This window comes from Fundulus heteroclitus, chromosome 14 (genome assembly GCF_011125445.2).
Source record: "Fundulus heteroclitus isolate FHET01 chromosome 14, MU-UCD_Fhet_4.1, whole genome shotgun sequence".
Lineage (NCBI taxonomy): Eukaryota > Metazoa > Chordata > Actinopteri > Cyprinodontiformes > Fundulidae > Fundulus > Fundulus heteroclitus.
In genome coordinates, this window is record NC_046374.1 from 25668927 (window position 1) to 25696658 (window position 27732).

The window sequence follows — 27732 nt, forward strand, 5'->3', positions numbered from 1 at the left end:
ACCAGCACTGGTGGCTTTTAACAGATGGAAACTTTTTATTTTTAATTATTGTAAATGTATTATAAACTGCAGGAAATCTTACAATTGAATGTTTAATTGAATGTTCGGTACAACACAAAACATTTGTCTTTTAATAAGCACACTTTTTACATTCGCTTTAATTTCATAGTAAATAGGGTGACTTTTACTCTAATGAAGACTTTGGTGCATTAAAAACTGATTGGAATTCATCTATTAAGATTGGCTAAACACAGTTTAATATGTTTTCTTAAAACGATGATGTTTTATTGGTAGGTTAAACAAAAATCACAATATTTTTGGTTAAGTTATTTATTTTTATTCAGTTTTTGGTCCTCGAGTGCTTTCCATTTAACAACTTTGGCCCAATAGCCGAATAGTTTGGACACCGCTGACCTAAAGGGATATTTTTATTATTTTCAAGTCAGTTTTTGTTAAAATGATATCCAATGTTTAATATCTTGCCTTCATTAGATAGCTTAATGCCAAGGTCAAGACCGAAGTGGACATGTACGGTCTTAAAACTACTTCAATCCCCAAATCGTCACACCGGTCAATGAAAACGATATTGTGCCTTTTAAATATATGTATCTGTTATATAAAGAAACCTACCTATGTGCCTTTAGCCACCATCCTTGCATTGGGGAGTTATTTACAAATAAGGGGCCAAGAAAAAAGTAACTAAAGTAACTCCATTATGGCATTTTGTAGATTGTGTGAATCATTTTAAGATGGTGGAAATCTGCTTTACTCTTGGTTTGTTCTGAACTAGCCTATCATCTTCTATGCAAAGGCTATTTTATTTAAACCTTTTAACAGCATTAATGTTTGCATTTAGTGGTCGCTAACTCAAAAGCATATGACTGACCACTGGTGGTGCACCACCTCAGACCTCAATTTCCTGTGTGAGTAATTACTGAGTTCTGTGTGATTGTTTTTCATAAAACAGCCTCTGCGTGAACCATTATGGCATTTTGTAGATTGTGTGAATCATTTTAAGATGGTGGAAATCTGCTTTACTCTTGGTTTGTTCTGAACTAGCCTATCATCTTCAGCCTTTGGGATCTACTAATTAGCAATTTAGTTAAAGGAAGATGCAGAGAGATTTCTTCCTTGCTTCAAATGTCCAAAACTATCCCTTCAAGGACACAGGACACCTGTGCTAATAAAAAAGCATCACTTCAATTGTAGTGGGCTTCTGACTTTTGGTTTTAGGAAAGGTTTTGCTCTGTGAAGTCAGCTGGTTACTGTTTTTCTGCATTTTGGCGCTAAGCAGCTTTTTCTGTTTTAATTTTTTTTTTATGTTGTGCTTACGTTCATTTAAAATAAACTAAGGAAGGTGGTTATGCTCACCCACACCAGAAAAGTGGCTGAAACTCGAGAGTCAAGAATTGTTAAACAATTGACCCTTTCAACTCATATTATGATTTGTTTTCCGCAGAATTGCAAATAATAAACTTATTATGCATGAAAATTAATTAGACAGTTCATAAAACTCTTTTGATTTTGAGTTCTGCCCTCATTTGAAACACTTCTTTATTTCCCTGAAGCTTGACAAAAATCTTTGAGATGCTAAACCAGGGAAGGAGTTTTAAAAGTAAAAGCACAACAGCTTTTTTGAAACATAAAGGACATTTCATAGTTTACATATTGCTCACAAATCTTATGGTTGATGGTACCTGTTACGGGTTTAAAGGAATCGGAAAATGTTTGATCTCTTGTTTAAGCTTATCAAGATTTCTGTGATACAGTTAACACCGTGTTTTAAACTGTTTTGCTGTGCAAGTAGTTAGTGTTTAAACTCTGAGTGCGAGTCTGTTATTTTTAGTGATGCATATACAGTAGCCCCTTCACAACATGCAGTGTATCACATTAATCTTAGGGCAACCAAATGACATCTAAATTACCTCTTTTCATGCTTTAACAGTTTGAAACTACAATTACTTGATAGTCTGGCTCTAGTTACTATCACTTAGGAAAACAAGTCTAAATTACTGCAATTACTTAACAGAACTGATTGGACTGAAGAAGTGCTACTTTTGTGGCATTTTGTCAATAAGATCTCACAGATTGGAACCCTTTTTGAATTAAATAAAGTCTATCAATAAATTTCTCGTCCTTTTGTTTTCTTCCTTTTTTTTTTTTTGGTGGAACATTTTAACCATGTTGGCAGATCTTAAACCGAGTGAAAATGTACTAAGTATTTCTGAACGGTGCTGCGGACATGAAACAATTCCTATTCAAAGCAAGAGATAACAGTTTTTGAACAAGTACAATCACCGGCTTGTAAGAAACCAAGATCTCTTTTTCACAATGCCCAGACGTTTAGGGAAGTGAAACTTTAGGCTGATTGAATAATGTAACATTTGTGGCGAAATGGCGACATTTTGTTAAAAAAACAAACATTAGTATTTACTTAAGAAAATAATGTAGGCCTTATACCTAACCATGCACTTTAAGGGATTGATGAACTAGTTAATGTTCATGTATCTCAAAGGAGTCTACATTTGTGTCCAGGTGAGTGTTTGTGTGAGTTTTTCCATGTCGCTGTTCTCAGAGCAGCCTTCCTAGTACCACCCCCTCCCTGCTCCTGGCTTCTCCTCTGAGGATCTCCAGGAAGCCCAGCTTGGTTAGAAACTCCAGCCTCTGATGGTCCGTGGGCTGCACCTCACAGAAGACACCCTGAGAACCTGCACACGGATACAAACATGAAACGACAATCAGCCTTTTCTTCTGCATTTTAAATGAACTGCAACGTAGAAGTAAAACGGCACAATGAAACTTTGGTCTATAAATAAATGGAATGCCATTTATAGTGGATTAGAGAAATATTAACACCCTCCAAGCTGTTTTATATTTAGTTAGGTTGCAACAACACAAAAAAAAAAAAGAAACTAAACCTAGGATTTTATGCAATGGAACAATTCAATTCAATTTATATAGCGGCAATTCATGAAACATCTCATCTCAAGGCACTTTACAAAGTCAAATTTAATCAGATTATACAGATTGGGTACACAAAGTAGTACAGATACAGTAGTACATCTTTTTACAAATAAATACGTGAAAAGTGTGGTGTGGATTTGTATTCATCCTTCACCCCGACACTGCTAAATAAAATCCAGTAAAACTTGTCAAGTAAAAACAGTCCACCTTTTTTTCTACTTTAATCCCAAGGTAAATTCAGGTGTGGAAAAACAGGGAACATGGCAGAAAGGCCACAGATAAAGTTTTAGAGATGTTTAGAGTAGGGTGAGGAAAGAGGATGGCACAAGTGTAAACCTACCATGGCTAACGTAGCAATCTGGGCAGTGAAATGAATTTATCAGGGAAGCATATAATAACCTGAATCTTTAGAGGAGAGGAAGAAATCCACAGTTCAAGTGGGTGAAATGTATCATGTCAAAAGGACACATTTTGCTTATGCACTCTACAAATACGTCCTTTCTATGGCAAAAAGCAAAGCAATTGTGGAAAGAAAGCCATAAGAACTCCCGTTTGCAGTTCAGCATAAGTCATGTAGGAGAAGCAGTAAATGTGTGGAAGAAGCTGCTCTTTTCTGGCAGAAAACTGCACATAACGCTGAGCACACCAGTGAACGATGGAGGGGGTAGCTTCATGTGGGGATGTTTTCATTTCAGCAGTGAAAGGGAAGACACTCCAGACTAGGGCAAAAGTCCAGGAGGACAATAATCCTAAACACACAGACAAAACTAGGAGAGAATTGCTTAGACCCAAGAATATTCATGTGTTTTAATAGACCGTGTAAAACCCTAAAAACATCTAAATCCAACTAAAAATCTGTGGCAACACTTTTAAAATTGTTCACCATTGCAATCTAAATGAGCTTGAATCACTTTGAAAGGAAGGGCAATGTCTCTAAATGTGCCAAGCTAGTAAAAACACGCCCAAAACACCTGCAGCTGTGTTTCGCGCTTGCTCTACAAAGTGTCTTGACTCAGGTGGGCTGACCAAAAATCTATTATGCTATACTTTGTTTTGGTCTATTGCATATAATCCCAATAAAACAAATTAAAGTTTGTGGTTGTAATGTGACAACAAGTAAAAAAGTTTAACACGTATACATGCCTTTGTAGCACACTATTACTTAAAGCTTTAAAGGAAACAAAGGGAAAACCCAGCAGGATATGACGTTCCGTACCGATCTAAAAAATATTAGCATTTCTCCACTTTAACAAAGATCAGGAACAAACTCTTTCTGACTGGGAGCTCACCGTTGGCCTTGAGCGCGGTGAGTAAGGAGGTGAGCAGGGTTCGGCTGACGCTGACGTCTACCAGCTCAGGAAGAGCGTCTAACCGTAGCTGAGAGGGGAAGTGGTAGATCAGCGAGTCTGGGTACTCCCCCTGGTCCTCCTCCATTAATCGGACCAAGTCCTGCTCAGAGGATATCAGACACAGAGCTTTTTAGCTTTTCATTGGTGATGATGGGAAAAGTTGATGCGTCTTATCAGTTAATATCTTACACGAGTTAGTATGTGAACGATAATACTGTTAGAAATTATTTCTTTATGATACTTTAGACACACTCCCGTTTAGAAAATGTATTAAACCATATAAATGCAGACAAAGCTATTTTTATATCTCATAGATTAATTTTATTTATAAGTATCAACTTTGCCAATTTAGTTCCTGTTAATCTTCTGCTGGTTCACGTGTCAAATTCAGGAATCTGGCAAACACTTCCTCTTCAAATTCCTTCTCTGTAGGAAGGTTTTCCCCCACCTTTATTCAACTTCTCAAACGCCTGTAGCATCCAGCCAATAAAGGTGTACGAGGAAGTAAAAGCTACTTTAAAGGCGGCGCCGCAAATATATTTTGAATTGCAATACAACAGGTGACAAATGCCTTTCAGATGTCCTCTGCCACTGAGCAATGTATCATTATTTCTGTAAAAATGTCATCCAAAAAGCTTTGCTGTTGACATGCACCTCGAGTCATGAGGCAGGAAGATCAATCAACCACCGATTCTCTAGGTCTGGCTACCGGTTGCTCAGCACAGCTGTGCATTGATTTGTTGCCAACAGTTGTTTGCTTGCTGGTTCTGCAAATTTGTGTTATGCAATAATCCTTAACTTTCATCAAATGTACCTAAATAGAAGGTGCTCTACCATAAAAAAATATTTTTTTTAACTGATAAAAATTAGTTATTGTGGAAAAAGTGCGTGCAGTATCCACAACTTATGCTTGAGCTACATGCTAACATGAGACACCCCAAATGCCTCTGTGAGCGAATGTGTTTTTGTGCATCTTCCCGTTGAGTAATTAATCTTTGACAGGAGGTGCCCAGATGGTGCAACAGCACGCACCAATGGCGCTCAACATTTGTGTGCATGACTCTGTTTGATTCATTGGTTGGCTCCAAACATGTTGCGGGTTCTGTTCATTAGGGTGAAACAAACACAAGACGTTCCCCGGCCTAATTTCCATATATTCACCTGTGTGTTTGAGTGTGTGCTATTCCCTTTGGGTGGGTATTTGTCTCTCATGGCAGGAATCCAGCTGGCCTGGCATCGCTTGGCGAAGGAGCGGACGTCTAAGATGCCTAGCACACAGCCGCAAATGCCCAGCTCATCTTCCAGGATGAAGCTGTACTCGGGGCTCAGGGCCAGACATGGGCCGAGACACCTAGGGGGGTGAGATAGCTTTAAAAACATGAACATACACTCCAGTTCAATTCAGTTGTTTGTAAACACAAAGAGTAAATCATCCAATCAGAAGGGCCGGTTCAGACTGCTCACTGATGTTCTAACCAAGCCTAAGGACGGGGAAGAAAAGGGATTCAAGAGTAGGGCTGGACGGTATAGAAAAAAAGCATATCGATAAAATAGAAATCATATTGATCGATATCAATAATTATCAAGAAATTAAAAATATATATTTTGAGTGCAGCCATTTTATGCTGTTGGTTGGCAACCTATTTTTAGATAAAGAAAACACAAACACTGAATATAAACTCAACCCTTTATTCAACCAACTTTTTATCAAAACTTAGAGTTTTAAAAAAAGAAAAACATTCTCTCTGAACTCTTTAAAGGGGGCGGAGCGTTCCTGGATCTGTGTTTCTGATTGGTTGGGAGGATGTAAGGGCTGTAGTATTAACCTACATGATAGGCTAGAATGCAAAAGGAAGAAAAACTTTTGTTCTATTGAACGTTTTACTGATCCTTTTTTTTCTATCATTGATATATGTCTATCGGTCGACATATTGGTAATTATCGTCCAGTCCTATTCAAAAGATTGTAACTGTTGCATGGTTGTTAGTGGCGGACAGCCTGCTCTTAGAATTTCAGAAACTGCTGATTGACTGGGATTCTGACACAGTTTTGCATTTACAGCGCATGGTCAGTATAGGAGAAAATATCTAGCAGGTGACAGTTTGTTGTCAGAGATCAAAGGAGAATGGGCAGAATTGTTCAAGATGGTTGAAAAGGTACTCAAATTAATGGTCTTTACAACCACAGAACACAGAATACCATATCAAATCTGTTTACCTAGTAAAGGTGCTGTGTAAAATAAAGAAATAAACAAATCTCACTAATAAAAAGAAAAGTTTGGATCTTGAATTTTGCTCACTGCTGCACATGAAGGAGGGTGACAAACCTGTCTCCAATGACATCTGGATGAGCCATGGTGGACTCATGGCCGCCCTGAGTCCTCAGGTGAAGCTGGCGGACCATCCGATAGAGCTCCACCTACAAGCACATCACTGAAAATATAATCTCCATGTTTCTCTCCACCACCTGGTTCATAATGAAGATCTGCTTTCCAGGTGATGCACGGAAAGAGTTGCGCCTAAGTTTGCAAGTCTAAGCACTTGCAGACATTTGCAACTAAATATTGCTTCTAGAAGGTTGTTAGTAATATAGTTATGCAGTGCATAACATTTCCTGTGATTCTCTCTTTTGTACTCAAAATCTTGACTAAGCACTTCATCAGAATCAGAATCAGATATGCTTTAATAATCCCAGAGGTAAATTGCTGTAAATATAAAACAGACTAAAGAAAAATGTCTAAAATCTCCATCCATCCATCCATTTTCCGAACCGCTTTATCCCTCATGGGGTCGCGGGGGGTGCTGGTGCCTATCTCCAGCGTTCACTGGGCGAGATGTCTAAAATCTCAAAACAGACAATTTTCTTCTTTTCCAGCAGGTTGGAAATTCAATAAAAATATATTGTTATGGTCGATAAATGCAAGATACCTTAGTTCCAACAGGTCATGCTAACAACACTTAATGCGGAAGTTGATATATAGTTGCTAACCATTATTGCCTAAAATCAGTAATGGCTGGTCAAAGCTTTATTAATCCAGTGATCACAAAACTCAGATTATTGCATCTCTAATGAAAACATATTATTTAGTAAATAACTTGAGTCTGAGGTTCTGCTGCATGGTAAACACAATGCCTCGTCTCGTACCTTGTCTTTGCTGTGGTAGGGCCTGATGTTGTAGAGACGAGAGGTAGGAAAGAGAGGAGGGGGATGAGTGAAAAGTTCAGCGCTGCTGCCTACCGGTAGGAGCATCTGTTCACAAAATCACAAGCACACACTCAGCAATTCGATGAGTTTTAGGGCTAAACTCGACAAGGATAAATCAGGAATGATTAAGAACTATGACAGCAGACTTAAAATATGGAAAGGAATCAAGCTACCTGCACGTCCCCTGACACACCCCCTTTGAACACCCACGGCTCTGAGTCCACTCCCAACACGTCTGCCCCTGTGGTTTTCCCACACCCTACCAGAAAAAGGAAAAATGTCCCTCAAGGCACTTCATCGGTTATTGCCACTGAAATCCAAAAAGCTTCATCAGTGAGTCACTGGAAAACTCAAGTACACCTTATGGTTCAACAGCATGTTTTAGTGTCAGTAATACTCAACTTTTATTACTATGAGGTCATTTTGACCACCTCTTTATAAAATTAGGCTGACGTCTGAACTTCCCTTCGTTGGCTTCCTGTTGTTTACAGATTTTCTCAACATATAACAATGAAATTTAAATAAATTCAAAATAGCCTTAACAAATTTCAAAAACTTGTGTATAGCAAAACGTACTTCTTGAAAGTCATCGCAAATGTCTTTCCTGTTTGGCATCTAATGCAAATTTAGACCTATTTATTAAACTTCTAAAGCAAAAATAGTGTTTCAGTTCAAAGTGCCTCAAAAGCTGAACATATCCATCAGTGTTTCCTGGAAGAGTGACAACTGACTAACTGTTTAACTTGCAGCAGCTGCACAGCGAGAAAGAGAAACATTCATGCCCACTCACAGTGAAAGCAGTTCTTCCAGGAGCCGAGGCTTGAGCTGTCACTCAACACTCGCCCATCTGTGGGAAACAAAAGAAAATGTCATTCAAGTATAATATCAACTGTATGTGGATGAAAAGAGTGTCGTCAATGTACCACAGGTTCTATCTTGTATTTACAAAAGTACGTAATAGCTATACAAGTGAACACTGCTCTGCTACACCCTAAGTTTTACAACAGTATATCAAGAGCGATGGATTTTAAGGAAATCACATAGCAATATGGTACAATGTGATAAAATACATATGGAGGGCCAAAGGTAGTCTTGATTTTTTTTAATTACATTTTAAATACAGTAAAAAAAAACATCTCAAACCTCCCCTTTATCAGTAACATTATTGAAAAAGTTGAGTTTCAACAATTAAACACCTTCTTAACAATGACCAGCCGCTTTGATGCTTTCCTGTTAGGTATCCGTGCTCACCACAGTACAGAGACCGCCCTTGTCTAGGTGTTTAGTCCATATAAATACAGACTGTGGAAGAACCACCGTGCTGGTTCTATTGGACCTCAGTGCAGCATTTGATACTGTCGATCACTCCATTCTGTTAGAACGCCTGAAGAACTGGGTCGGCCTTTCTGGTACAGCTCTCAACTGGTTTAAATCCTACTTAAAGGACAGGGACTTTTTTGTATCAGGAGGTAACTTTACATCAGAGGTGACAAAAATCACGTGTGGGGTTCCACAAGGGTCCACCCTGTGTCCCTTCCTCTTCAATATCTACATGCTCCCTCTAGCTCAGATCATAAAAAACAACATCAGCTACCATAACTATGCAGACGACACACAGCTTTACATCACCATGTCACCAGGTGACTATAAACCAGTTCAGGCACTGAGTAAATGTTTAGAAGAAATCAGTTCCTGGATGTGCCAAAATTTTCTTCAATGGAATAAAAACAAAACTGAAGTAATAATATTTGGACCAATAGAGGAAAGATCAAAAGTTAGCACACAGCTTCAGTCGCTTCAGCTAGAAACCACTGATCAGGTCCGAAATCTGGGTGTAGTGATGAACTCAGAACTGAACCTCCAAAAGCATCTAAAGACAATTACAAGGTCGGCTTTCTATCACCTGAGGAACATTTCCAGGATTAAAGGATTGATGTCTCAGCAGGATCTGGAAAAACTAATCCATGCGTTTATGTTTAGTAGAATAGATTACTGCAACAGTGTTTTCACAGGTCTGCCTAAAAAGTGGATCAGACAGCTGCAGCTGATTCAGAACGCTGCTGCCCGCGTCCTCACTAAGACTAAGAAAGTAGAGCACATAACCCCAGTTCTAAAGTCCTTACACTGGTTCCCTGTATCTCAGAGAATAGACTTTAAAATACTTCTGTTAGTCTATAAATCCCTGAATGGCTTAGCACCTAAATACATTACAGACTTGTTATCAGTGTATCAACTAACCAGACCACTCAGGTCTTCTGGCTCCAGCAAATAATTAATATTTCTCAGTCTTACCTATCGAAATCAGAAAGCGGAGATATCACATTCTCTGAGGTAATGTCGAGCAATAGTCACACGTCTTAATATATCAAATAAATGCATCAATATCAACGGTGTTATATGTAAAAACGTATGAGATTTTTTTTATTATTATTATTATTATTTTGGCAAATTTGGTCCTGCAAAATTTTTACTTTATTATAATTGGAAAAACAAACAAATCCATCAAACGCAGCTTTAAAAACTGTAGCTTGAGTTCTAGAGATAGAACAATGGTACTAGCTACGCACAATGTCTTAATGTGTAGCTATTCTATTCTATTCCATTCTATTCTATTCTATTCTATTCTATTCTATTCCTGTATATTCCTCCCTCTGTCGCTCTGCGTCTCCTTACCCAGCCAGCATATGAAGGCTTTAGCCACCAGAGCCGTGTTCCTCAGGTCCCACACATAAGGGTAAAGGTCATACAGCACAGCCCTGTTAGCACCTCCAACCACGCTGCCGTGGAGCTGAGCTATGTCTTCGCACAGAGATAGAAATCTGGAGGCACGCCCACGCCACTCATCAACCTGAGGACACCAGGAAGCATAAGGACGTTATGTTAGTCTCTGATGATATTTAAATCATTATGGACGAAAGGAATATCCTGTCTGACCTTCTCAGGCTGTCCCTTCTTGCTGTTTGCACCGACCAGGTGGCAGTTTGTTTTTAACCAGGTTAAATCCTGCAGCAGTTTCTGGGCCGAGGGACCGTGCTCATGGGGGAGATAATGAAGACCGACGAGCAGCCGCACCTGGGCCTCACTTAGTGATCCCTTCCCACCGCAGACACCACGACCCGGTGCACGCTGTGACCGGCCCCCACCAACAGGCGCTCCCGACTTCGAGCCAGGAAGTTGCTGACTCGGTTGCTGTGACCTCTTTCTTTCCCCTTCACGTCCCTCCCTCTCTGCTTTGCCCATAGGTGGCGATGAGGGTGGAGAGCTAGAATTCAGCGGGAAGACCGGGAGTTTGGCCACAGCAGGGGTGGCTCTGAAGGTGGAAGGACAACTGGACCTGTCAGGAGTTTTGGAACGCGATGATGAGACAGAGGCACGGTGGTCCGCTCTTGTGCTCTGCCGACCTGAAAATTCGATTCAAATGTAGCACTGGGGTCAACAGAAATTACAGTGTGGGTACTTTAAGAGTTCATGTTTAACCAATGTAGCTTTGTTGAAATTAGAGGAACGCATTAGAACAAGGATGCATCAGCAACACCAGGTACTTTGGTTTCTATGATATTTACCTGCTTGCAGAGGTTGGTTAAGTTCTTCCATCCAGTCATGTAGTGCAGCAGTTAAAGCTCTATCAGGACAGTATTCGCTCTCCTCATCTGAAATATAGAACTTTAGTTAATTCAATTGTAACCTAGGCTAAAAACACATCATTTTCTATTTCCATTCTTGAAATTAGTGGAGTTTATGGTACCACTCGTCATGCCGTTCCTCTTAAGGCCCATTCATACCTCACGTAAAAGACGGATACGGATACGTGTGGAGTGTTTCATACGTTCTAACCGTCGATTTCGTCCGTACTTTGACACGAAAATTGGGAGCTTACGCTTACGGACGAAACGGATCAATACGGAGCAATACTACCGGAAACGGTGGGGGCGCTATTGAGTTTGTAGTACAAAATGTCAACAAAATCACGAAGAAGGTTGTAATTCTGGGCTTTAAACAATGGCGGGATTCGAGGAACAACTTGCGGAGCTTGTCCGCAACTACCCACACATGTGTTTAAACGACTTGAACGTGGTTTGTGTTGAAAGGTACTTCAGTCAAATTGTCATGTTGAGATAATGTTGGGAGGACGTTTTCTGTTTCTGATGGTACATCTGAATCCAATAAAGTTAAGGTTGCTCATGGAGTTCCACAGGGATCCTTTCTTAGTCCTCTGTTCTTTTATTTATCTAAACTCTCACTCGGAGATTTAAGTGTACACTAGTGTTTTTGTTTAAAATCTCTATATAATTGTTTATTCCTATGTTTATAGGAATTTGAGGGGTATTTTGAATTATCTTTTACATATATTATATATTTCTTTCATATAATTTTAAGCACATTAAGTTACAAATGCAAGACATTTGCTGTATCAAAAAGATGACTTGACTTGATTTGTCAGGATAATAATCTTCACTGAATATGTTTTGAAATGGGAAAACACACTCTTAAGCCTCCAGCCAAGATTAATCCATAGGTTCTGAGCCAACTTTCATGTAAGAATTACCATTTTCTTTTCACGCCCTACATGATCTAGGGTGATCAGTGTTTTTATCAGTTTTAAAGCCATTCAATTTACCTGCAGTCATCTCATTTTCCCATTCAAAGGGGCTTTATCCTCATTTTTTTGTCAACATGCTATATATATAATATATATATATATATATACCTTCTCTCATTCCCTTTGTTTGCTTGTTTGTTTGGTTTTCTTGAAAAATTAATTTCAGCTTGTCTGGTGAGCAGATGGTTGTAAGATGAATGCACCAAACCAAAGAGATCTTGCGTCTCACTAACAACACTCATCGGTGTCCAAATTGTCAAAGTGTATAAGACTAAAAGCTAGCTGTGTGCCATATCAAAGATACTGGTGTTAGCTGATGTACGGTAAGAGTTAATAATAGTCTGTTTGTGGGTCACAAACAGACTATCCAGTGGGTCAATGGATAATTTCCAGATGTTCCTCTAATTCTTTGCTGACTGTATTTTAAAAACAAAATACATAGTTTTGCAAAATGTCAATCATTCTCTGATACACATTTTTTTCTCTTGCCTGTGCATTTGGTCTAAACCTTTCTTTAACACCTTATGAATATAAAAATACATGTATTATCACCTTTTAGATAATCTTTTTCAGCTCTGTACCATGTTCCCAGAGTATGTAGTGGGATGTAATTGGCTTCAAATTCGCAGTTGGGATTGAGCAGCAGACCCCTCAGGTGGCTTTTTAGCTGAGGGTCACGACCCTTGAAAGGCCCCAGAAAGAGACGTCGGGTGTCGTAGTCGTTGGCGTGCAGGTTGTCCCATATCAATGGGGGCCGCTGGAGGACAGACTCCAACTCCGCAAGGCAGTCTAACGACAGTTTCCTGGAGATGACTTTACTGCCTGTGGGTCACAGAGATGGATGAAAAGGTTTAAATGTGGAGTCCTGAAGTTTGAGAAGTAAAACTTAAGATACATTCTTTCTCTAAATCAATGTTAGGAGAGTCCATTTGAATTTTCAGATTTTCAGTCATAAAGATAAAACACATCTCCACACTAAAACAAACTGTCGTATTTAATTTAATGGCATTGGGACAGAAGTAACTTATTTTTTGCAAACATTGAGTAGAAAATTAAGAGACTAAAAGGAACCTCATAATTTTTCACAAAGTAATGTTCCATTTTGAACGACATAATAACATGGCCAGACTTCACCAAAGCTTTTTGGAGCACTGCGTGAGGTCCAGGATTTCTGCAGACGTCTGCCCTTAATGGCAACATGTTGAAATGACACCAATGTTGAGCTCAAACATGGGAAGAGAGGAAAAGCATGTGCTGCACAGGTCTTTAGTTTCAGTCATGATGTTATACCAAGTAAGAAAGCTTTAAATATTAAAGTTATCTCAAATCACTCGTTCATGACCTGACTAAACCAGCCTATAGAGGAAACTCTGATAAATAGAGGAAAACTCATTTTACAAGTCAGGCAACTAACACTAACCCTAATTTTTAACTTCAAAACTTACACTATGCACCTTTAAAAAATTGGTAAGATAGAAAAATTATGCTCTATATTATTGTTGAGTGGACATTGTAAGTGCATTGTATTGACAACTTAATTTCACAATAGAGAGCAAGCTTGTTCAGTTAAGTTAACTTTAGCATCTTACCTGCAACGTAGCTAGTGAAGGTCATGTCATCTATATTCGACATTCACATTCTGCCCCAAAAACTATTCATTTAATCAGACTTGCAATATTTTATGCAGCATTACATACTTAGAATTTTGGTTTTCAAATTAAATTGGCAATAAAACCAATCAATCAAAAATTAAATTGATTAATTTTAACTTAAACACTACTTGTTTGACAATATTTACGTACATATGTCTTCAACCTATCTTTGGTAGCCTTGTGGTATTTTATAGATGCAGACACACACACACACACACACACACATCATACATATATTTCATAATATCTCAACTCTTTTATGCAGACAACATGCAGCTGTACTTCTACGAGATCTCTGAGTTTGTCAAAAAGTCTACCTTAATTGAGTATGTAAAAGAAATTACAAACTAGTTAAAAAATAACTTAACGGATCTCTGAGAAGACCAAGTGTCTGATCTTTTTCTCCAGAAAGGGGTTCCTCTGATCAGGAAAATAGGTCAGACATTTCAACTTAGCTGCAACCCAGTATGCTTGGTCAAACCAATATCCATCCCTGGAGTGTTTAACATTCACCCCCTGACTGTGGTGAGCTACACTGTAGCCACAGCTGCCCTGGAGAAGACTGACAGAAGCAAGGCTGCCATACATTTGGGCCTCTGGCCACTTCCAGGGGGTGAAGTCTCTTGCCCAAGGTCGGAGTGGAGGATTGAACCAGCAACCCACCGGTTACAAGACGTGCTCCCTAACTCCTGCATGACTGTCGCTCTGCAACAGCATTTGTGTTAGTATACAGTGCTTACTTTAGGAAAGTGATTTGCCAAAAATAAATAAATATACTATGGCAGAAAGCGACTTCCTCAGGGGAGGCAAAAGATGAATGTTTACAAAACAGCAACTTTGCATATTTTCTCTAGCAGTTCTCTTGCATATTTTATACAAGCAGGTCAGCTGAATGCATTTTCTCAGAAAGGCCTCCAGGAAGCACTTCTCTACAGAAAGTGTGTTACACTCTCAGCTAATTTCCAGCTGTTTAAAATCCCAGAAAACCAAGAGTATTAGAGCTATTGCAGATCAAATCAAATATAATAATTTGGACACAGAGGAGTACATTTCCACCAAAAAAGCTCAGATACTTCAAGACTAATTTCACATATTTAGAAACAAGTTGGATAAATATGAACAAAAAATATGATTTTCCATAATTACAAAATATACATTAAATATTGACAGATCTAAAATATTAAAACTAGGACATTCTCTGACAATATCAGGGAAATCACAAAAATTTGTAAGAAAGATAACTCAAATATATTTCTAAAAAAAAAAAACATTCTCTGCCAATATAAAGCTGGATTTTTTTCAGTAAAAAGTGGCAAAACTCTTCTAAGATTTAAGTGAAAAATGTAGGAGATGCACATCTGGACATTTCCCAAAGTGTAAGTGGTATATCTGGTCTCTTTTCCTGTATCAGAACCACTTCTCTCAGCTGCCGAATCACTCCAGCCATGTTGCAGCTTCTTTCTCAGGCTGGTATTCTCGATCCTGTTTGAGGATTTCAAGGCAAGTCGGCATCCGGGAGCCGTCGTTCTGATGTAGGAAAAGATCCAGGATCTTTTGCTTACACTTTGAAAGATATCCAGATGTGCATATTATAAATTTACCACAGAAATTTTAGAGCCATTCTGGCATTTCATTTTATAAATGTATGACTTTATTATCTCCTGAGATCTCTTTCATTGAAATTCCTGACTTTATAATGCCAAAGAATACCTTAGTTTTTCAAATTTACATTACACTTACACAGTTTCTTTTGGGTAGTGTATTCTTTAACCTTTAATATTTAATCTGCATTGAACCCAGTACTCTGTTCTATTATGGAACTACAGTATATCAAGATAAACAAAGCTAGATCTGTCTACCAGTTAGCCAAAGTAGGAGCTTCTTATCGTGGAGGCTGCATGACATAACTTCCTCATGCCTTTGATAACATTTCACCAATCCAAACAATGGCCACTGAGAAGACACATGTCAGATTACACAGCAATTTTATGTGTAAGATCCCTACAGCCTGAGCAAACTAGGTGCTATCAGGTGCTATGTTGAATATAAACAACAGTAATAGTAGCGATATAATGATTAAGCAATCTTTTTTTCATTTCTGATGTTGAAATATAGAGACAAACACCAAAACCAAAGAAACAATATTAAAGCGAGTGGGCAAACATGTGTTTCCACTGTACTTCCAAAAGTAGGTGGGTGGATGTGGACCTAAATCGTTTTACGGTTGGTGGAGGAGGTTGAGTGGGTTTGTGCAAAACCTAAATGGCATGTGTGTGCGTGCTGAGATGTACTTTTATAGGTGCATTCATCAGCCAAGATGTTGCATTTTAAACAAAAAGCAAATTAGCTCTAATCCAAATTCAAAAAAGGAAGAGAGCTAGATAAAACAACTTTTAAGAAGAACATGTTAAGTGTTTTTTTTTTTTTTTTTTTTTACCTGTCCATATCACTGTTATGTTCGGCAGCAGGTCCTCTCCGACTGTTTGCAGGTAGGGAGATTTAGACACACTTGGGGAGCACAGAGAACCGCAGTACTCTAACAGTAACAAAGACAGAGAACATATTGTTTCATGCAGTAAAAAAAATTACCTGCTGCAGTTTTAAAAAAAAGCATTGACTTTAGTTTTACCTGTAGGGCAGAAAAGGAAGACAGGTGGCTCCCCCAAGAAGCGATAAATCTCATTAGCTATTGTGACCTGAGCGTGGGCAAAAGACGCGAAGACCTCGCTGTCGGCCTGGCACATGGAGTGGTCGATGTCGTCGAAGAGAATGGCGAACGCCTGGCACCCCAGGTCCGATACCTGGCAGGGAAAAACAAAGGGGGCTGTGTAATTGTGACCGAACACGCGGTTGTGTCTCTGAAATAGTTCGCTGAGCACGACATGCCTGTTTCAGCTTGCGTTTGAGCAGCGTCAAGTCGCAGGAAGAAGAGAAGACAATGTCCTGACCAGGGGAGAGTGCGTAAACAAACCTCAGCCCCCTGGACTGAGCTTCCACTATAAGAGTGCGCAACTGAGCTGCGATAAGAAGAGGAGGTAGACAGGAGGAAGAAGTCACAAATAGGAGGGTTAACATGAGAGATACAGGCCAAACCTGGCAAATACAAGTTGGTGGAGAAGAAACTGTGAGCGCTTAGTCTTAAAAATACACAACTGTAAAGAAGTTACAAGGAAGACGAATGCAATTATTATTTTGGGATGAGCTTCGTCTCGTCTGCCCAGAGGCTAATGTCAGTGTGCCTTTTTATCGGCCCGTCACCAACATGTAAACACGTCATACTGGTGAGGCCTGATGATTAAAAGAGAGAAGCAGTCATGAATGCCAATCGCAAGGAAGGAATCTTCCTTGTTTTACAAGGACTTTCCTTTTTTTTTTTGGAGTCAGATTCGTCTGAGCAGAGTGAGAAAGGGAGCAGGGAGAAAAAGCAAGATTTACTGTGTATATTTTATGACAGTAATGGCTTAAATTTTCTGTGTGTGATTTATTTCTCAAGGTTGAACTATAAACAACGGTTTATTTCTCCTCTTGTATGTAGACATTTAGTTTTCCTCTGTAGGATTGAGATAATATACTGGACATTGTAAATGTTCTGAAGCCTTTATGCAAGTAATAACATTTCCCCAAAATATCAAAAGGCCAGTCGCATATTAATGATAACACGCGACTCTGTATAGTAGCTGCGTTGTTGGTCTTTGCTGCAACAGTTCCTCTCTAATTGGTATAACATGATCTTTTGCTGACTTCAAATGTCAAGTTAAGCTTGGAAGAAAGAGGGTAGGAATCATTCTGATGTTTTTTTTTAAAATTTGATTTGATTTGATCTTTTTAGCACATGTAGTCCAAGACAAATACATAAAGTATAATCTAATCTAACCTGAAGGCAGAGGGGCTAGAAAGATGTTGGACAAAGCTTGAGTACTGGGGAAGGAGTCTAAAATATGCCAACCAAACATGTGTGAATCTGTGATTAAATGAGAGACATTTGAGTACCAGAGGGGCAGTCGGTACGGACGTACTTTTAAAACAATACTATTCTGGACATTGTTGCTTCTGAGATAGCGCTACAGCTAATGCAGCCCCAGAGATAAACGCTTAATAAGGTCAAAACAATTCTGATTGGTAACTATTTCCATGCATTGCTTGATTTAGGACAACTACTGCTTTTTCATATTAGTGTCAAGTAAATTATTTGTTGCTTATTGGTCTTATGGAAAACATAATCTATACTTACTAGGCATATTTTTCTTTTAAAGTTTAATGCTGTTGATGAAAATATATTGAAGTCAATGGGTTTTCAGTCATCTTCAGCTAATTTACACAACACACTATTCTAGATCTGATTTCCCTGTTTGTTTAACATTTTTTTACCTTAAAAATAACAAAAAAATAAACAGGAAAAATGCCTGCCTGCAAGTAAATGATGAAAGAAATAGATTATTTAGACACTGAGTGGAATTCAGCTAAAGCAACTCTCTGCGGATGTCTATCCCTCTCATGTGCGGAAGCACAGTTTAAATGACTTCAAATGGAAACTGAGTTGCACAAATGGTTGGGTGATTGAGTATCTTGATTTAAGGACAAAAGAGACACACAAACCTTCCTCTTCGGGAGAATAGACTTCCCTCCACAGCAGTCTGTGTTTCAGGTCATCTTTGGGTCCGTACAGGTAGGTGTTCAACCCCCACAGCTGCATCCTGGACAAAATAAACTTCAATGAGTTTGAAGAAGCTAATGACTGCCAGTCATTTGTAAAGCTGCACCTATGAGAAATGAATGTCTGGTTATCGCCTAAAAGGAAGCACAAACATGTCATAAGAATTTGCTTCCTTTTAAATAACTTCTAACATTTCCATCACTTCCTCTGAATTCAATTTACAGTCATGTGAAACAATTAAAGCACCCCAATAAGTACATGCCCAATCTAATTCTGATTCATTCCAGGAAAAGAAAGGGGTGTAACATAAGGTAGAAAACCCTGTTTTATTCAATAAACTAAAGATATCCACAAAAATGTGTATTCTGAGGAAAGATTTAAGACACTTTAACCACTAAAGCTTGTGTTGCTCTCTTTGGTAGGAATCCCTTTAGTGCGATGGTTCCTTTAGCCATCTAACAGCCTCTCAGTGAAGACTGAGGGAAGTTTGCTCCTGAGGTGGTCAGGTCCTGCTAAAACAAAGACTAGCCCACTGACACTTCCAGTTCCACGCTCCACATTTGGTATGATTATTTTCCACCAATTCTGTATTTGGTTTACCCCAAAACATGGCCTCTGTTCTGATGTCCATGTGATAACATTTTAAACTCATCTGTGCAAAACAAATGACTCAAGAAGTCCGTGTCTCTTTGACTTATTAAAGTATGAAATGAAATGTTATTTTCAGACACATTATGAAAAACGAAGGCTTTTATACAGCAGGTGTCCTAAATTGTTCATGTGACTGTATATGCTGAAAACAGAAATAGCTAAAACTGAGTCGTCCTCCCTCAGCAACAGCAGCCAAACCAAACAATTTTGGTGCTATCAAGTTTACCACCAGCCGTTTACCAGTCAGAGCCAACAAAACTAAAAATCATCCGAATTTGGTCAAAAGCTGATTTCTCCGTCTCTATTTGCTACGATTCAGATTCACATTTCACTAACTAAAACCATTTATCGTTTTTTTTTTTTAAGAATTTCTGTTTAAACCATCCTTTTCCAGCTTTAAAAAACTCCCTTTTTCAGATATAACTCGGTATAAAGAGACGTTGCATTGAGAGGGATGAGAGGACAGCAGGAGACAGAAGAAAACAAAAACAGATGGGCTACCTCCATCATGACCCTGTGTCACCTACAGGGAGCAATCTCCTGAACTATAAATAGAGGACAGTACTGGGAATCAAACTAAATCCACACGGCCATACTTCATGCTCTTCAACGTGTTTCTCTGCCTTTGTCCCTGTTCTTCATGTTCCGTCTCAGTTTTGGTAGGGACGGGATCTCAGTCATTTCAGCCTTCACTTCCTGGACAGATGGCATGTTAGTCACCTTCACAAAGTGCCAACCTACGTACGTACGCGCAAACACACAGACACGGCTATTGTTTAGAAATCCACAGCACCACTCTGCCAAACCTATCCAACACTAAGTAACTATTTCAGCACGCCACATCAGAGTCCAAGATAAAACCTCTCTATTAATACATTTGGAGCCCACACACTCAGCTGCTGGTGTATTTTTGCAGTAATTATCAGTGTCTTTGCAATGAAGTTACTGTTTAGCAAAGTTGTGCAAGCTATGCACTTGTTTTAAATTGAATATGTCTTAATCCTAGCTGCACGCTATGTGCTATAATTACTCATTTCAAACAGGAGCAGAAGTGCATTTGGTTAAGATAGCAGAGCTACACTCTCCTATTAGCTATGAAATTATAAGACTGTGTCTAACTCTCCGGAATTGAGTAAAAATTTAATTTTAAAGGTAAAATCAGAGTGGAAATAAGAATTAATTGGTTGCCGTCCAGCCACAGAGGAAACACAAGGGGAAGGAGAGCATATGAAAATCCGTCATCCTTCATTAGTGCATAAATTAACAGCATGTTTGAGGCACTTCTTCCTCATGTTTCAATTATGTGATTGTTTCCCTCTACATGAACAGATTCCCGATGCTTTATTCTAAATATCGCTTTGCGTGATCCTTGCTTAGAGGACTGAGTTAAACAGCTTCTCTCTATTTATGAGCTGAAGAACCTGCTAATGGAAAAAAAATGCTTTGGCACTCAATAGGGAGTGAGCTTTCATTGGCTGCGCCTCACATACAACTGAAGGCTAAACTTGCTTTGTTTTTATTCCCCATTGTAAAACTGCATTGCATTCACTATCTAAATATCCTGAGCAATAGTTTTATCTGCTTTAAAGATTTTTTTTTGTCCTCCAGCTCTATGTTGCTATCGTGCTACTTCACTTTCTATTAAATACATTATTTTAAGGGAGCTAAAATGGTATTGCTCTGCAATTTAGTCACATGGCTGACCAGCGAACACATCAGACAGGTCAGGTGATAGAGAAATTTAAAGCAGGGCTGGGTTATAAAACAAACTTTGAACACCTCGTATATCTCTGCTCTGTCCATCATCCTAAAATCGAAAGATTATAGCAACTCTGCAAACATCATAATAATAATTTTGCTCTGTTTGTTAGGAAACTAAGCACTTTTGTGTATATTTACCATAACAACACCATGTGACTGGAAGTACGATATTACGCATGCGCACTATGAGTAAACAAGGAGAAAGAATGGAGCTGAGCGAGTCAGCAGCGTTTTGCTTTCTGATAGTTCCTGGGTACTGCTGACAGATGGCACGACAATGTTTATATCTGCTGATCAAGCCTGGTACACACTTTCTTTTCAGACTCTGAAAGGACTAGGTAAACACTATCAGGACATACACTTGGTGTATTTTAATTAGTTATAAGATGAATATACTTTTTTTTTGTGTTTTCCTTTAATGGTCAAAATAGGTGACTAGGCCATTTACAGCTGAACTTTATGGAATGCATGCAAGATCCCATACTTGGAGGAAAACTAACACTTAAACTCACACTAAACACACTGTCCCCATCATGAAACATGGGACCGGTAGCATCAGGGTGTAGGGATGCTTTTGTTGAGCAAGGGCAGGGAAGCTGGACAGATAGAGCTAAATACAGGGCAATCCTATGAGAACATCCGCTAAAGTCTGCATGATTTATTGGAATAAGGTGTGATGGACCAGGGAAAACACCGGCTCTGGAGAACTGGAGTTTAGTCAAAATGTATTGCTAAAATGACCCAGTTAAAGTCCAGACTGAAATGCAAATAATATTCTGTGGAGAGACTGAAAAAGTTAATTGGCTATAGCCAAAATGTTTAATTAAATCAAATGTAGTGTTGATTCACAACAAATGTCTTCTCAAGGCTTTTTATAAAACCAAAATGATTTACAAAGCTGACAGAGATCTCAAAAGGCTTATGGCTGTAATTGCAATAAAGGGTATCGTGTATGTTTTTGTGTAGCTCTGTCAAATAAAATCCCCAATGAATTAAAACTGAAGTTAAAAAAGCTGAAAGTTCATGGTGCATGAATACAAGGGGACTCTTTTGAACTATTAGCATAAAACGTAAATGCAATACAAGCACAAAGCTCATTATCAGGTTGACAAGAAAAACGTGCCGTCAGACAAACTGTTCAAACACAGCAGGATGAAGTGGCTTGCAAAAAAAAATAAAAAAAATAACCAACAGGCCATGTTCAGGAAGTAGGCCAAGTTATGCATGTGCTTACCACTGAAAGAGAACTCTTCTTTGATCCATAGACCAGGGCCGGCCATAGAAACCTGGAAGACAAACACATAGCTGAATATAAACATTCACATATAAACAAATGTTGGGTTTAACTGCTCATCACCCAACATTAGGCATTAGTTACATAAGCCTGTTTTTTGGGGGTAAATAACCCTAACCCAATATGCTGAGGCCAACCCTTACCACAACCTTATTTCCTTAATTCAACCCATGGTGATGAAAATAACTCAAACTGAGTTGTTTTTAACACAGCAGTTGTTAGAGAGCCTCATATTGACGTATTTAATTGTATTGTTGTCAACAGTGAGTCTAGTGCTGACATGGATTGAAAGGTCACTCATCAAAGAAGAGATCATTACTCTGAAAAGAGCATAAAAAGCCAGATTACAATTTGCAAATGCAAACAGAAACAAAGACTTTCATTTTCGGAGACATGTCAAGTGGTCTGCTGAATTTAAAGTGTCTGGCCATAATATCCATCATTACATTCGGAAGACAAAAAGCCTGACAAGACGATCATAACTGAGAATAACTGGCGTAGCATCATCATGCTGTGATGGTGAACACAATCTTATTTCTGCCATCTCTAGTGAAGCACTCAGACTTTGAACAATTTGATGTCTAGATGAGGAAAGACTGGTGGCAAAAACAGAGCTAAGATTAAGTCTAAGGCTTGCTCATCCTGTACAGGGCTTAGATGTGTGAGTGATGGCCTAGTGGGAAGAGCAGGGCTAAACATAAATACAGATAAAGATAAATACAGAGGACAAATTAACTTGGAACGTACAAAAGCTGCAATGACAAATAACGATTGTTTTCAATTTGGATGTATTTTAATGAGACATTAAAGCATTAATGAGACTATATATATATATATATATATATATATATATATATATATATACATATATATATATATATATATATATATAGATAGATATACATATATAGATATATAGATCTATATATCTATATCTATCTATCTATCTATATATATATATCTATATATATCTATATATATAGATATATATATCTATATATCTATATATATATATCTATATCTATATATATATCTATATATATATATATATATATATATATATATATATATATATATATATATATATATATATATATATATATATATATATACACAAAAGTAATGTTATGCACTTAAAAAAAGTAACAAAGACTAGGAGCTAGTGCATAATAGATTAATGTAATCTCGCCTCCCAGATTGATAATGTGCAGAACTTTCCAAGCTGATTAGGCGAAGCAACACCATGTACCCGCCTACTAAAAGTTGGTTTTAGCCGTATCACGGTATACCACGAGAATTCAGCCAACAGGCAAGATTTGGAACAACAACATTTTTGTTTTATTTTTTCCTGACTTCCAAGTTACTGCCTAATGTCCATGCATTAAATTTGAGAACTGAAAATAAGATCTCACAAATTAGTTTACATACTGTAAATTAACTGGAAAGAAAACCTGAATCTGGTGACTGCAGGTGAGACCTCCAGAATCCCAACTGAAGACCTCACAAATAAACAATGAACTCCTCGCTGCAGTAACAACGGAAAACATATCACAAGGCAAAATTATTTGAGACCTTCCAGTGCCTTGCTTGGCTGTACCCCCACTGTATCTGGTTTAGGCCTAATTTATCTGCATGCACACTCTCCATCACATATTCTATTCTTAGAAATGGGAGCATCCCCAGTGTCCCTCCCAGTCCTGTATGTTATGAAGAAGTCTGTAGTGTGTATATGTGTGCAAGTACAGTAAGTGGGTCAGAGTGACAAGTAAATTAAATACAGTCCAGACCACTTCCTTCTGCGTGCCTTTGGGGAATTTCTTTATTATTGCTTTCGTGTGCATGTCTGTGCATGTCTGTGCATGTCTGCGTGTTGTGTGCATTTCTAGATTTAATATTATTTATCAGATTTATTTGTCTTTGTAACGTTTTGTACATTCCAGTGAAATTTCTCCTCTACATTTAACCTATCCCTTAGGGAGCAGTAGGCTGCCACTGAGCATTCTGGGGCTGAGGGTATTGCTCAGGGACCCAGAGATGCAGTCTGTGGGATCCAAACCAGGGAACGTGCAGCCATGCCAGTAAACAAGCGCCCTGCTCTACCCACCAGGTCAACACTTCCTGTGATGTGAGAGGAGTCCGCCCTGCGAAGCCAAACTAATAACAATCTCCGTAGGAACCATAAACGAAGAAAAAGAGCTTAAATGAAGCAGAAAACTGACAATCAGCTTCTGGATTCACTGGAATTAATTTTACTTTTTAAAATACTGAGTTAAGATGGCTCAAATAATATGTAGCAGGAATGCTAAATGCTTAAAATGAAAAGAGAACCCACCAAAAATGTATAAATTAAACATAATACCAAAAAGGGTAAAGGTAAGCTGTACTCATTCACTGCTACTTTACTTTGGTTTCCTGCATGTAACTTTGAAATGGATATTATACATGTTTTCAGTAGCCTTCATGCAAACATTTAAATTTAAAATAATTGCTGTCTTAATGAGCTGTTGTGTTAACTACAATTGCTTTTTGGATACGTTTTCATTTTTTTGTTTCTCTTGATTAATGTTTTATTGTATTTACAATATTGACCAGTGTGTCAAAAAATATGGCTACCAAAAAAACGCCATAATTTTTTTTAACCATAGGAAATACTAGTTTTCATTGTTGCTGATAAGCCCAAAAAAATCACAAACATCCAGTCTGGAAATTTGATGTCAGACACAGAGATAATGACACAAAACACAAAAAAAAAGAAAATAGGATATGCTGCCTTACATGATTATGTTCCAAAATGACCTTCCTACACATTTAAAACTGTACATAAATAAGCAGATCAACAGCTAGGTAAGACTGTCACTGACTTTGTGTTTTTTTTTTGGCATGCAACTCTCAGACACCATATATAGCACACATTTGTCCCACAGCATTTACAAAACTACTACTGCTCAAATATTGCAGTAATGACCATAAACATTAGTAAATCTCATACAACATAATGCAAATGCTTTGTCTGCCTTAATGAAGATTTGCTCACCTTCATGTCTGAAATTACTTATTTTCTGATTAACTTGGCACCAAACTATCTAGTTCCACAGAGTTATTCGAGCCATTATGATTTTAATCTCAGACAGGTAGCTGATTGTAAATATGGAGGAAACAAATACAACAAGATGGTGCAAAAAAACAACAACTGTTCTACCCTGATACAGATAAGCACAGCGAAATTCCTCACACAGTCTCATTTTATTTCATGTATGATTGAAATATGCAGATTATTAAAATATTTTGATTAGGCCGCACAAACACAGAAACAAAGACACGAGCATCTACACAAAGCTTTCTGTTTGTGTCTGAAAATTGAGTAAATATGCAACGCCATATTTAGCCAGACACTTCATTGTTTCATAATTTGATTTGCTGCTGTTTTGTGATAGTTGGAAGCTGTGACAATACAAACATTGACAGTTGTATTTCCACATTATACCTTTCCTCTAGTGTCATCGTCATTCTCCTCTTAGCGAAAATTGCACCCAACACATTTTGGAGATCCTTTTGAGTCGTGTGTCCTCTTCACCTGCTTTGTCATCAACGTCATCATCGTCATAATTAACGGCCCACCATAATAGCAGCCTACTTCTTCCTCCTCCAAGCTCCCCCCACACACATCATGTCTGTCATCATCTGTTATTGTGGTTGTCATTCAAACTTCATTACATTCTCTCATCATCAACCTCTTCATTTCCAGCTTCATCGCATCAATCATATTGCTTCCCTCATTTCTGCTTTATTTATCAGTATATCTGATGAATAAAGCAGCAAAAGGGTATTTCAAACAGACCCCATATGAGGCTTTCCACTGCCTGGCTTTTGATCTCCGCGTCAAGCTCGGTGGATGCCCACAGCATCATTTGGCCACGGACCTTTCATGTCCACGCTCATTCTTCCTTCATAAATATATTTATCAACACTCCCACGCCCATCTTACAGTAGCTGCAAACGGCCTATGGGCCAGGTCACTCTCATTTATATTCAGAATCAATGTGCTAAGAATAAGGATACAATAAAAACCCCGTGATTTATAGGAGGTCATGGATGAAGTCGACAGCTCTCACCTTCCACCACCCCACAAAGGAACTGCTTCTCCTCCTCCATCCTGTCGGCACCACTGCCTCCCTCCGCTTCCTGTCGGCTTCCAACGAGCAAGGGACGATTCTTTTTTTTCTTTTTTCTTCTCCCGTCGATCAGCTCAGATTCCGGGAATATTGTTCATTCTTACCGTCGATGTGCTTCCTTTTCTTCCTGTCCCTCTCCTTCCTCTCTCCTCCTGCTCCTCCTCCTCCTCCTCACTCTACCGCCGGATGCTCCGCGCTACGTTCAGGTGCTCACGGGAAGCGCCAGCTTTGAACCACCAAGGAGAAGCGTGTTTCTCAAACGTGTTTCTCAATAGCCTACTTCCTCCAAAAAAAAAAAAATTATAATAATAATAATAATTAAAAAAATAATAATAATAATAGAAAAAGACGTGATCCGTTTGGGTATATGTACATCTTTGTTGCTGAGATGATGCGCCTTGCGTTTAGGAAAGTATTTTAAGAAATTAAAGTGCATTCGTTTCCGTACTTTGTAAAGAGACGCGCATTAATTAGGGGAATTGCTCTGGGGAAAGAAAGAAAAAGATACATAAAAAAACTACTTTGTAAAAAAATAAAAATAAAAATGAAAATCATACAAAATATGATTTCATCACTTAAAAACCAAGTGAAATCTTAAAAAAAAAAAATCAGCTCCAGCACAATACAGAAGAGAAGGGCGTTGTCAAGGAACTCATACTAAATTATGATTGTATCTTGATGTGTCTACGATTGTAATTTTGTGCTGGCATCTAGCACCAGGCGTGCACGACAGGCCTTAATAATTAGTACTTTTGGAGACCTGTTGCCCCTTTAGTCAGTAAATCCATCTGTACTCTATAAAAATACTGCCTAATTCTACTGACCAAATATATAACACATAAAAAAAATAATAATTTGTGCTTAAATAATTGGACATGAATTGACAGAAAAGCTCAGATTTTTCAACTCGAGCGAACTTTCGCTTTGTTCTATTTGCAGTTTTGCTCTGCTCTGTTCGCCCATGTTGTGCGTTCTCATCGCTCCACACGCCTCTTTTGCATCACAGACCCTTAATCCGCTCCTGACAGCATTCTTTACGCAGGGATAACATGTGAATAGCTGGCTCCAAACGTCTCGATCGCGTTCAGTGTGAACGCACCTTAAAGGTTGCAAGACACCAGACCCCCAGGACTGGGTTTGAGACCCTTGTTCCAAAAGCACAGTTGAACAGTTGTACCTAATAAAGTGGCTAAGTGAACATTTCCTGACATGTGTTGCTTCAGGAGCGCTGCTCAGGACCGCCTTTGCCCAAACTTGTCTGTACTACTTTGCTAGCACTGCACAAACGTGGGAAAATGCAGAGCGTTATGTGACTACACTTACCTGGCCACCATACAAGGAAGATGTCGACGCCATTGTCAGGACACTTCAAGCTATTCAGGTAGATTCTTGGAAGTGGCTGCATGTTTAAATTTTTCAGATGCAGACCTA

The 27732-nt window shown here is 38.5% G+C and overlaps 1 protein-coding gene across 1 annotated transcript; it reads right to left on the bottom strand.

Annotated features, from left to right (window-relative positions):
- Nucleotides 1-425: 425 nt before the first annotated feature.
- si:dkey-183c6.8 (protein O-GlcNAcase) lies at nt 426-26501 on the bottom strand. Its single transcript, XM_036146612.1, has 17 exons — nt 26242-26501; nt 22070-22121; nt 18366-18463; nt 16656-16786; nt 16399-16570; nt 16207-16305; nt 12670-12939; nt 11081-11167; nt 10452-10918; nt 10191-10365; nt 8308-8364; nt 7691-7776; nt 7458-7562; nt 6640-6731; nt 5475-5664; nt 4254-4413; nt 426-2708 (listed from the first exon to the last, which is right to left on the bottom strand). The coding sequence occupies exons 1-17, from the start codon at nt 26279-26281 to the stop codon at nt 2572-2574; spliced, it is 2418 nt and encodes an 805-aa protein (XP_036002505.1). The 5' UTR covers nt 26282-26501; the 3' UTR covers nt 426-2571.
- Between the last annotated feature and the right edge of the window lie 1231 nt (nt 26502-27732).